The sequence below is a fragment of the Helobdella robusta genome (assembly GCF_000326865.2).
Source record: "Helobdella robusta unplaced genomic scaffold HELROscaffold_44, whole genome shotgun sequence".
Classification (NCBI taxonomy): Eukaryota; Metazoa; Annelida; class Clitellata; order Rhynchobdellida; family Glossiphoniidae; genus Helobdella; species Helobdella robusta.
The window spans coordinates 92,153-104,649 of record NW_008705063.1 but is presented as its reverse complement, the minus strand read 5'-3'; the positions used below and the strand labels follow the sequence as shown (position 1 = coordinate 104,649).

The following is a 12,497-nucleotide window of genomic DNA, read 5'->3' as shown; positions in this document are numbered from 1 at the left end:
AATTTTATAGTACGATTAACCCTATCAATTAACTTGAAGCGTGATTTTATTAGTGACTCAAACTATGTTGAATAACTTTTTTAACGACAAACCAAAAGCCACTTAAGGAGTTCCGTACAATGTTAATTTTTATATTAATATTAATATATTTTATTAATATAATTAATTGAATAAACAGTTTGAAGGTTTTTTTTATAACAGAATTAAAAACGAAAAGTCAACGTGTGTTTCTATATTAGGATTTTTTCATGCCACACGCGGAGAATTTAACGTTTTACCGAAGCCCAAATCTTCAAAGTCGTTGTGTTCTTTTTTGATGTATACATAAATACATCATAGCCTCTGTGCGTGTACAAACTTAAGAATATGTAGTACACAAAGTCACGTACGTAATATGTGCACACCACAAATATTCATCTCACATACATATGTACATTTTTTGCATACACAGATGTACAAGTGTACACATAATCACTGTATAGTGCACTGACTTCAGGTTTCAAAGGTACAAAATGCCGTACTGATGTTACTTCAGAGGTATCGAATGTTTCGTGACTTTTTAATTAATCGCCACATGATAGCCCCTCAGTGACGTACCTTCGTCTCTGGAGATGTGCGTCAAAAATCGTTCTATTTTATTAGGGACGAAATAATTTTACAGCCAGTGAAGTTTTTGACATTTATTTATTATTTATTTATGTATTATGTTTACGTTCATCTTCTTATAAGAAGGAAACACGTGTTAATTAGTTAAATGAAGATTGGTTAAACCTCAGTAATATGTTTACTTTCATCTTTTTATAAGAAGAAAACACATGTTAATTAGTTTAATGAAGATTGGTTAAACCTCAGAATTTCATCTGATTAAAATTTTTTTTTAGTCTTTATTATTGCAGCTCTTTCCTACGCAGAACCACTCACAATATTGCAGATATAAAACCCTACTTATAAGTGGTAAGCAATCAAATCGTCAAGCCTTTTGACAATCGTACAAGCCCAATCCTGTCAGTCGCATTCACATTTAAATTTGCATTGCTACTTAACTGCTCTTGGGATTGGTGTGAAACTTGTCAAGCCTAATTTATTTTTCATACTAAAGAGTGATGTTCTTTCTACATCCTAAATATTTTTACATTCTTAGTTAGATTATATTTTTATTTTATATTGTATATTTTGAAATCACAATGTTTGAAACTTAATAAGTATACGCTAAATAGTTAACAATAGGAGACAATAGGATGATTGAAATTAAGGAAATAAAGGAATTATTTGACCACGCAATCTCACAAAATTGCTAATTATATTTCATCTACACGGTTTAACAGCCATGTAACATAAATACCGATCAGGCAGTCGAGAATTTAACCGTCGGATCCAATAAACTAATTATCGGTACTTTTCTACTTGTAATATTCGTCATATTTGCACCTGAATAGCCGATGAACATCTGCGGCCACTCAATCAATATCATGCTAATACACTTTCAACACATGCCAGTCGTAAATCTCTGCTTAAGGAAATTTGTGTGCTGGCTCCGTATTTTTTTACTCACTTGTTTTTTAAACTGCAGTAATAATTTTTTCAACAAAACGAAAATATGTGGAGACGTATACCTAAAAAATAATAGAATAAATAAATATGCAACCTCTATTGTATAGGCCTGACAATAGTTTCACAACACATGCACATACAAACACACACAGAAACACACACTCAGAAACACACACACAGCTATAGATTTATTTGTGTTGCGTATTAAGTGTACACAATTATGCCATATACATCCGTAAAGAATAGGTTACTACGCAATAATATAACGAAATATCTTGAAAATTTGATTTCAAAAATTCTTTCGGGTCGACAGGGCTCTAGCAAACATGAGATCTGTCTATAATGATATGCAAGCAATCATTCAGAAAGTTCGTCAGATCAAAACAGTTTAGTCTGATCAGATTTTCACATATAATTAATTTTTTTCTACCAAATTTAATATTTCAATTATTAAGTTAAATCAATAAAGTTAAATAATCGCATATCGGTACGTGCGTTAATGTTCACAAATACATATATATGCAATACAATATCTATGAGGCGGGTGAAAACTGTTTGTAACTCGGTAAGAATTGTTTAGCTTATCTAGTAACTAACTAATACTAATATATAATTTTATCAGGTGCAAACATGATAGCTATCAAACGATTCCGAACACCAACCCTCCCAAATCACTTGTTGACTGTGACTCATTTTGGTCTATCGTATATAATTTGTAATATTGTCTTAATTAACTGATTGATTGTAATGAAATTGGTTTACAATAGTCTGAGTTTAGTTATTCCTCAGAGTTTATTCAACAGAAAATTTTTGGATTGGTGACCTCTGTTGTCTACTTATGAAAAAATGTTCTTGATCTGATTAATATTAAGCAAACGGAAGCATTTAAAGTATTTTGATTTTGTGCCAGAACTACGTGTGAATTGAAATGTTCATTGTTCACGTATACATTACACGTCCACCAAATGCAAGAAAACATGGCGTCCCATCTAAAAATGATTCATCATCACAATTATCGATGATTCATTCTTAACACTTGAGAAGGGCAATGTAAATCATTGCTCAAAGTTACAGAAATAAAACATCTCATTATAATTTAATTTTGTCAGTTTTTGCTTAATGTTTCTTTTAGTTTATTATTGGTCAATACTTTACAATTCAGCCGTTTAAATTTTGAACCATTTTAATCCTCCGTATATAAATCAATAATGGTAACATAACGTTGCTACAACAAACATGATGAAGCTAGTATCTAAGCAACAAAGCGCCAAACCTGACCAATAAGAAGCGAGCTAGTTTAAAATGTAGGTCGCAGCCTAAACAACCAACCAATAGGATCTTGACATCTTTTAATGTATTCAAATTTATAGCTGACTATATAAGGCTCAACAGATCAGCGTTTCACATCATTTTCTAATTCTCGCGAAGCTCTTCATCGCTTTTGTGAGGTTTGAAAGTTTTAAAGCGACATTTTCCCTCTCTAATTCAAGAAAAACTCTTCTATCATGGTCAGTGTTATGTTTTGTTGAAATATACGTTCTAGAGCAAGTTTTATTTAGAGGCAATTCAATATTTTGAACCATATCAAACGTGTCTAATCAAGATGGCGTCTGAAAAATTTTAAATGCAAGAGCTCTTCCTTGAGTGAAAAATTTTTTTTCATTCAGCGTGAATGTATCTCAGTTCATGTCGGCCAAGCCGGAGTCCAGATGGGCAATGCCTGCTGGGAGTTGTACTGTCTGGAGCACGGGATCCAGCCTGACGGTCAGATGCCGTGCGACAAAACGATCGGCGGTGGTGACGATTCCTTCAACACTTTCTTCAGCGAAACCGGAGCAGGAAAACACGTTCCTAGAGCTGTTTTCGTCGATTTGGAACCTACCGTCGTTGGTCAGTTGAAATTATTTCATGTTTTGTATTTTAAGTTTAAGTATGATTTTTTAAATTATTTTGAAGTAAATGATTTTAAAACATTTTTGCTTGATTAGCTATATTAGGCATTAGTATATAATATATTTTATACTTGCTCATGGTAATTGGTATTGTGTCAACTAACTACTAATTACTGATAAATTGTTCATTGTTGAATCATAATTATTTCTTTTACAATTTACAGATGAAGTAAGGACAGGAACATACCGTCAGTTGTTTCATCCAGAGCAATTGATCACTGGCAAAGAAGATGCTGCTAACAACTATGCCAGAGGTCACTACACCATTGGTAAAGAAATTGTTGATTTGGTACTTGATCGCATCCGTAAATTGGCTGATCAGTGCACCGGTCTTCAGGGTTTCTTGATCTTCCACAGTTTTGGCGGTGGTACTGGATCTGGGTTCACCTCCTTATTGATGGAACGTCTCAGTGTTGACTATGGCAAGAAGTCCAAGCTGGAATTTGCTGTCTACCCAGCTCCCCAGATTTCAACTGCTGTTGTGGAGCCATACAACTCCATCCTGACCACCCATACAACTCTGGAGCACTCAGACTGTGCTTTCATGGTGGACAATGAAGCCATCTATGATATCTGCCGTCGTAATTTGGACATTGAACGTCCAACTTACACCAATCTGAATCGTCTGATTGGTCAGATTGTCAGCTCCATCACTGCCTCTCTTCGTTTTGATGGTGCACTGAACGTCGACTTGACTGAGTTCCAGACCAACTTGGTGCCATACCCTCGTATCCACTTCCCACTGGCCACATATGCTCCAGTCATCTCAGCTGAGAAGGCTTACCATGAACAGCTGACTGTTGCTGAGATCACCAATGCTTGCTTCGAGCCAGCCAACCAGATGGTGAAGTGTGATCCTCGTCATGGAAAGTACATGGCCTGCTGTATGTTGTACAGAGGTGACGTCGTGCCCAAGGATGTCAATGCAGCCATTGCCACGATTAAGACGAAGCGTACCATCCAGTTTGTCGACTGGTGCCCAACTGGATTCAAGGTAGGCATCAACTACCAGCCACCAACAGTTGTTCCAGGTGGTGATCTGGCCAAAGTACAACGTGCAGTCTGCATGTTGAGCAACACCACTGCCATTGCTGAGGCCTGGGCTCGTTTGGATCACAAGTTTGATCTGATGTATGCCAAGAGAGCTTTTGTGCACTGGTATGTCGGCGAGGGTATGGAGGAGGGTGAGTTCTCTGAGGCCCGTGAAGATTTGGCTGCCCTTGAAAAAGATTATGAAGAAGTTGGAGTTGACTCTGTTGAGGGTGAGGGTGAGGAGGAAGGAGAAGAATATTAATTTGTATCAACAATGATGAACATTTGAATTTTTGAAACATTCGATTAACATTTCTCCTTACTAGTTACAAAAATATTTCATATTGAATTAAATTGACAAGTAAGATGACAAGAATTGCTCTCCTTTTTCGCTTTAAATGAAACTTACCAAAAATAAAGCTGTTTTGTATTTTTTTGGGGATCCGAAGTCAACGGGGATCTGTTTGGCCATTGCAGTGAGAACTAATATATGGTTTCGGTTAGATTTTTTTATATGTAAAAATTGTAGGCCGTTTGGTCTGGATCTTCAGTGAGTTATTTTTTGTTAGTTTAGATACAAATCAAATAAGTTTATTATTTATTACGCTCTAAATAAGCATTACTACATTTTCATTCTAACAGACTACAAAATCACTAAAAATTCAAAATATCCCATAAAATTCTTACCTTTCCGTAAAAAATAGAATTTTCAGTCCCAGTAAACAACTTTCATCACGCTCGTTTCCTAGCGACAAGCGCCAAATGTGGCCAATAAGAAACCAAAATATTTAAAGATAGGTAACTTTCTGATTCTTGCAAAGCTGTTCGTCGCTATTGTGAGATTTAGAAGTTTTTAGGCGCTGTTTTTTCACTTATTCCATCCAATCTTTTCAAATATGGTTAGTATTGTAAATGCTTTTGTTCGCAAATATTAAACATTTTCTCAATAGTTTAGTTTGGTTTTTTATCACAATTAAACATGCTAGGTTGAAGCATTTCAAATTAAAATGACAACTTTATAATTTCTTCCCGTGCAGTCTGCATGTTGAGCAACACCACTGCCATTGCTGAGCCCTGGGCTCGTTTGGATCACAAGTTTGATCTGATGTATGCCAAGAGAGCTTTTGTGCACTGGTGTCGGTGAGGGTATGGGGAGGGTAAGTTCTTTGAGACTCGTAAAGATTTGGCTGCCCTTGAAAAAGATTATGAAGAATTCGGAGTTGACTCTGTTGAGGGTGAAGGGGAAGAGGAAGGAAAAGAATATTAATTTGTATCCTCGTCGAACATTATAAACCTGAAATTTAACAGTATTATCTTCTAATCATTTTACCGAGTAAATGTTTTTTTTTCGTTCTTTCATTTTTTTGTTTAATAAAATTATCAATCTAGTAACTTTGCTGTGTTTGTGTCTCTTGTTCAATATTTAAGTGGCCAGGTTCGCATTCGGTCTGTGGTGAACGTTTGGGGTTTGAATTATGTACATTGCGACGTAAGTGCCTGCTAATTTTGAAATAGGATTTGAACTATAGTAAAAGGAAATCCTTGGTTTAGATCGGCTTTATAGAATTGTCGGCCAGTCTTCATGTAAAATTTGTAGGTTCCGTCATTAATGTATGTGATATTATCCACCATTAACTGACCATTTTATCAACCATTCGATATATTAAAAGATTTTACGATTTAATACTAGAATTCACTCTTCTACTGACGTCAGAGATTTATAAAATGTAAATAAGCAAATGCGTGAAAATATATTTTTTTATTAATTAATTATTAAAGTACTAATCTGCCGGTTAGTTGGTAAGTTGTTAATTTATCCGCAAAAATTTACTCCATTATAGATTATTCAAATTTGTCTCCAACTCTTAAAATACTCCATACATTTTTTTCATTCCATTTTTTTTTTGATTTTTATTTGTGTGTCTTGTCAAGTTTTAATCTGTTTTAATTTAATATTAATTAAATTAAATTTTAAATCTGTTAATTTTTCAATGTTTTTTATTTTATAATTTATTTAATATTTAATTATATTATTTTAATTATATTATATTATTTTAATTATATTATTACATTTTATTTAAAAGAAATTCAACCTGTTCTAAAAGTGAAATAATGATTTTTTAATTTAATTTAAATAACTTTCAAACTTATCACTGATTGACTGAATTTTTTTTAATAAATTTTCATAATAATATAATATGTATGTATGGCATGTATGTATGTATTTGTGTTTGTTTGTTTGTTTGTATGTATGTATGAATGCATATGTGTTGGTATGTAATTATGTATTTATTGAAATTATATTTAACTTTTTGTTATACTATAGTTCTATACAGCTATACTATATATTTTTTTATTCTTCAGCTAATTTTCAACTTTACTACTACAACGATAAATGTTTCTGAAACCAGAAAAACAAAGAACAAAAAAAACAAAGAACAAAAAAAACAAATATGGAGTCAACATTACCATCTCTACCATCATCAGCATCTCGGCACATCATCTTTCCATGGCACCTAGATAACTGGATGGAGATTAAAAATTCACTAACTGAGTTGAAATCGTCATCATCATTATTAGCAGCAGCTGCTGTTGCAGCGTCATCGTCGTCTTCATCGTCGTCGTCATCATTTTTACTTGAGTTAATTGAGGAGTTTGTTTGGAGATTAGAGAAAATTCATGATTTGGTGACAAATGATGAAAAGCCTGTCCATCCAAATGTCAGTTCTTCATTGTTAATTTAAACATTTTTTTGTTTCATGATAATGATGATGATCATGATGGTGATGTTGATAATGATGCTGCTGTCGTTGTTGTTGTTAAGGATGATGACGTTGATGATGATGATGATGATGGAGAGGGCTTTATGACATTTCATACTTTAATTTTGTATGACAATTGGCAATTTTTTTATGTATTTAAAAATGTAATTTTGTTAAGTCCACTTTTAAACTTTTATTTCTTCGTCGATCCATCCAGCCATTCAGTCATTCATTTATTTATTTATTTATTCATTCACTCACTCATTTATTCAATCAATCAATCATTCAATCAATCACAGAGTATTTTCAAAAAGGCCAGGTGTTAATTATCCTCTCCTGTGTCTACCATCAGTCTCTCATTCATTCACTCATTCAATTGTTTGTTGGTTCGATCTATTTATCATTCAACCATTCACACTATCTATCTTTCGTGCTATTCATCAATTCACTCATTCATTCATTCAATTCACTCCGTCAACCAAAATCACACAGAATATTTTCGAAGGCCTGAAGTATTATCTACACACATACCTGCCGTCTTCATCATCGTCAGCGCCACAGCCACAACCGTCGTCGTCGTCGTCAGCGCGGCAACAATCGCCACCACCACCATCATCGTCGTCGTCGTCATCGTGTAGCAGTGTCATCAGTAAATATTTTTGTGAAATCTTCCCACATGTCATCGACAGACTGCTGGCTATTGATAGTAATGATTATGCTCCATTCTCTATTCCTGGTTAGTTTTGGACAAAAAGTGAAGACGACGACGATGATGATGACGACGATGATAATTAATGATGATGATGATGATGATGATGATGATGATGATGATGATGATGATGATGATGACGACGAAATTTTGTCTCATAGATGGCAATGCCATCATCAAACAACCAAGAACCTCTATACCTCAAATGCTTGCATGCTGTCTGCTGGGTCTGATGCCTCATCAGCAACAACAACAACAGTTAGGTCAGCAACAATCACAACAACATCAACAATTGGGTCAGCAACAATTAGGCCTGCAACAGCAACAACCTTATCTGGATTTTACTTTTAAACAATTATATTCCAGTGTGTTGGGGTTGGTCTCAAACCTTTTTTTTATTCATTTATTTGCTTATTTGTTTGTTTATTCATTCATTCATTTCATTCATTCATTCATTCATTCATTCATTCATTCTTTCATTCATTCTTTCATTCATTCAGTCCCAATAGCCTAGATGCATGCCAGAGGTTGCAATGCATTTTCCAGTATTTCGAACTTCTTTTAAGGAACGTCTTCAGCTCAGATGGTGAAGATGTTGTGTATGCTAGGCAGGTTTGTGTATGTTATTGTTTGTTTGAGTGTGTGTGCGTGCATGTGCGTGCGTGTCTCTCTCTCTGTCTCTCTCTCTCTCTCTCTGTCTCTCTTTCTCTGTCTGTCTGTCTCTCTCTCTCTTTGTGTGTGTTTGTGTGTGTGTGTGTGTGTGTTTTTATCGTCCTCACCATCACCACATCATCGTCATCATTCTCACTCATCAGTCCCTCAGATCATTACCATCACTATCAGCCTGGTTGAACAGCAACAACACCTTATGCACCGTTTGCATTGTTGAAGAGGTTGGCCATCGGGTCCGTGATGTTAAAAATGGTGTCTTGGTTAGTTTATCTTACGTTTGTTTGCTTAATTATAATTAATTATTAATAATAATAATAATTATTATTATTTATATCGCCGTAATTAATCGTCGTCATTATGATCATCATCATCATCATCATCGCTTTATCATCGTCGTCGTCGTCATCTTCTTCATCATCATCGTTGTTGTCAGGTCTTTCTCACAGATGATGGTCTCAATTTCAAAGATTATTCTACTAAGAACACTGAAGTCTGTTTGAGTGAATGATTGAATGAATGAATGAATTATTGAAGGAATAATTAATTGATTGAATGAACGGAAGCACGAATAAATGATTGACTGATTGACTGAATGAATGAATGAATTAAGGGATAAATGGACGAACAAACTAGACAAGAAAAAATTTTTGTTACTGCCATTTATTGCAATAGCTATGGATTTTACAATCCATTAATCACTCACTCCACTCCTCTTCATTTGCCCATCACTTCATTCATTCTTTTAACCATTTTTTCTTTCTTTCATTCATCCAGATAAATCTTTGCTTCACTGAATGCCCAGAGCTTCTGTTATCCTACCTCATCTTTCCATCCACCAGCCAATCAGCCAGTCAGATTCGTCAGAATCAGGCCGGCCAGTTAGCCAATCAAATTCAACCAAATCAAACGACCAATCAAATTCATTCAAGTCAGCTCATTCAGTCAGCCAATCAAATTCGTCAAAATGAGGTCACCCCCAATAGAAAAACTCAGGCGGTTTTTGTTAAAGGGGCACACAGGTTTACCATATTTCCTCCAACGCCTTGCCCTAGTATTTTATCTAGGTCAAAGGTTAGAAATTCGCATTTGATGAATTTGTTTTGTTATTTTTTTAAAAGTTTATATTGGATTGAATTTACGCCATTTCAATAATTGATCGATGATTCTTGTAATATTAATTTCTCCAGTCAAAGTCTATCTTACTGGTAAAAAATGACCCATTTTCTACACCAACTCAAGCAAATGTACTGACAACAACATTGACAACAACATCATCAAGCACAACCACAGCAACCAAATCAGTATTATCGTCAGTATCGGTTGCAGCAACAACATCAGCAACAACACATGTCTCGCAACCACTACCACCAACAACAACACATACCACAACAACAACAACACTTACAACAACAACAGCAACACATACAACAACAACATCAAAAACATCATCAACAATTTCAAAGACTAATATTGAGTTAACTTCAATTTCAAATCTATTGACAACAACAACACCAACGACAATCACATCAACAACTATTACGTCATCATCGTCCTTACCAAGCCAAACAAAAAACCAAAGAACTATTTGCTGTCTGCAGTTACCTACCATAGATAACAAAGCACTACCAATGCTTAAATACAAACATAGAACAGTATTAAAAGAACTAAATCGATATCTATGTGCATTCCAAAGAATAATTAGTGACAAGTCAAAGGATGATGATTATGACGAAATGGTCGATAATAGAGATAACGATGATGACGATGGTGACGACGACGATGATGATTACAATCACTCTAGTGGAAATATACAATGTTGGGGCTAATTTTTCCACTTTTTGATTATGATTAGGATTACTAACTGTTTGAATGAATGAATGAATGAATGAATGAATGAGTGAATGAATGAATGAATGAATGAATGAATGAATGAATGAATGAATGAATGAATGAATGAATGAATGAAAGAATGAATGAAAGAATGAATGAGTGAGTGAATAAATGAATGAATGAATGAGTGAATGAATGAATGAATGAATGAATGAATGAATGAATGAATGAAAGAATGAATGAGTGAGTGAATGAATGAATGAATGAATGAGTGAGTGAATGAATGAATGAATGAATGAATGAATGAATGAATGAACAAACGAATGAATGAATGAGTGAATGTATGAACAAAGGACTGAATGGATGAACAAATGAATTAATTGATGAAGTGATGAAGATTGATTGAATGTATCTCTGTTAATTTTTCTAATTTTTGATTAGGATGAATGAATGAATGAACGAACGAATGAATGAACAAAGGACTGAATGAATTAATGGATGAATTGATGAAAGATTGATTTTATGTGTCTCAGTTAATTTTGAAAGGTCATTGACTTTCTTTACTTTTTGATTCAAACACAACAGCCCTAATCTCAAAGTTCCTGTCATCGGCATCTTTTTCCTCATCTTCACCACCGCAGTACTCAAAACATCAGCAACAGCAGCTTCATCATCATTATCATCATCATCAGCAGCAGCAGCATTCTCACGATCATCATCATCATCATCATCGCCGTCACCATCAACTTCATTACCATCACGGATCCAGCGAGTCAGATGATTATGTCAACCTAATCACCGATGTACCTTCATCACAATCATCGCCATTGTCAGCACCTTTGGCGCCATTACAGCCATCGTCATCGTCGTCTTCGTCGTCATCACTTCATCAGCCTATTTACAAACAACTCAAATGTCAAACAACCACACCGGCCACATCATCGTCGTTGTCGTTTTCATCCTTACCATTCTCAGCTGCAGCAGCAGCAGCGTCATCGTCGACGTCATCATCTGCAGCATCTCACAGACCCCTGCTGCCGCAATCTTTCTTCTCGTCATCGCCGTCACAACATCAGCCACACACCGCGGCTATGACGTCATCGTCGAGGTCGAAGCATAGATATTGGAGGAGTACTTCCTCCACTAATTCTAGCTTTTCTATGGAGTCCAGTGTACATACGCAGTCAATAGAACTTGAGAATTCTCTATTGTCATCATTTTCTTCCTCATCTATGGCCATCCCGGTTATGAGCTCATCTACGTCATCATCGTCTTCAGCGGTTCCTGGTGGTGGCGGAAGTGGTGGTGGTAATAGTAGCGGGGGTTGCGGCAGTAGTAGTGGGGGCGGTGGTGGTGCTGACGAAGGGGCTGTAGGATATTCAAGGTATTTTTTATTTACATTTAAAATTTGTCTAATGTGTGTTAATTTTTTTCTCCCTATTTAATGTTCTCTTTCCAATCAATTATGCAACTCTGGAGGTGTTAAGCTTACAAAGACCGCCTTTTATATTTTAAAGAATTTTTTTTTCTTTTCTTACATTATTCTCGTTAAGAGAGTGCAAGGCACACAACACAACACAACGTAATATCAAATCACATTACATAACATCACATAGTTTCAGTAAAGAAATATCGTTAGTGAACAGAATGGATGAGTTGTCCAAAACGAAATTTCTTAGTTATTATTAGCATCTGTTAAACTTTGTTTGCTCTAAAACATTCATCTTGATTTAATATTCATATTTCTCAAATGCTTTTCGTGTATTAATAATTATTAACCGTTATTATTCACAATTCAATAATATTCATTAGATATTAATATTCATGAGTCATTAATATTAATTATATTTTCTCATCTTAAGACGTCGTAGTTCTGGCCTGCAGTCAGTGAGCCGTAGGAGTTCAGGCCTCCCATATCAGTCATCAGAGGAGGGGCTTATGTTTGGACGAAGGAGGAGTTCTGCCATGAGTGACAGCTCTCAGAGAAGT

General features: G+C 35.1%; 3 protein-coding genes across 3 annotated transcripts in view; all 3 read left to right on the top strand.

Moving 5' to 3' along the window:
• Positions 1-2,960: 2,960 nt before the first annotated feature.
• HELRODRAFT_185885 (hypothetical protein) lies at positions 2,961-4,954 on the top strand. The gene is given in 4 exon segments (XM_009025862.1): positions 2,961-3,059; positions 3,219-3,441; positions 3,668-4,800; positions 4,820-4,954. The coding sequence occupies 3 exon segments, from the start codon at positions 3,057-3,059 to the stop codon at positions 4,795-4,797; spliced, it is 1,356 nt and encodes a 451-aa protein (XP_009024110.1). The 5' UTR covers positions 2,961-3,056; the 3' UTR covers positions 4,798-4,800; positions 4,820-4,954.
• A 2,034-nt stretch (positions 4,955-6,988) lies between these two features.
• On the top strand, positions 6,989-9,186 carry HELRODRAFT_177698 (hypothetical protein; the record flags this gene model as incomplete). The annotated part of the gene is made up of 6 exons (XM_009025861.1): positions 6,989-7,255; positions 7,790-8,033; positions 8,168-8,381; positions 8,507-8,618; positions 8,822-8,938; positions 9,112-9,186. 6 exons carry the CDS (start codon positions 6,989-6,991, stop codon positions 9,184-9,186), a joined length of 1,029 nt encoding a protein of 342 aa, XP_009024109.1.
• A 456-nt stretch (positions 9,187-9,642) lies between these two features.
• The window catches only part of HELRODRAFT_177697 (hypothetical protein), a gene marked incomplete at both ends in the record, with an annotated part of 4,495 nt that continues 1,640 nt past the window's right edge, over positions 9,643-12,497 (top strand). The window contains 3 exons of the mRNA XM_009025860.1: positions 9,643-9,749; positions 11,278-11,892; positions 12,371-12,395. Of these exons, the coding sequence (XP_009024108.1) occupies positions 9,643-9,749; positions 11,278-11,892; positions 12,371-12,395 (747 nt within the window). The remainder of the gene's footprint in view (positions 9,750-11,277; positions 11,893-12,370; positions 12,396-12,497) is intronic.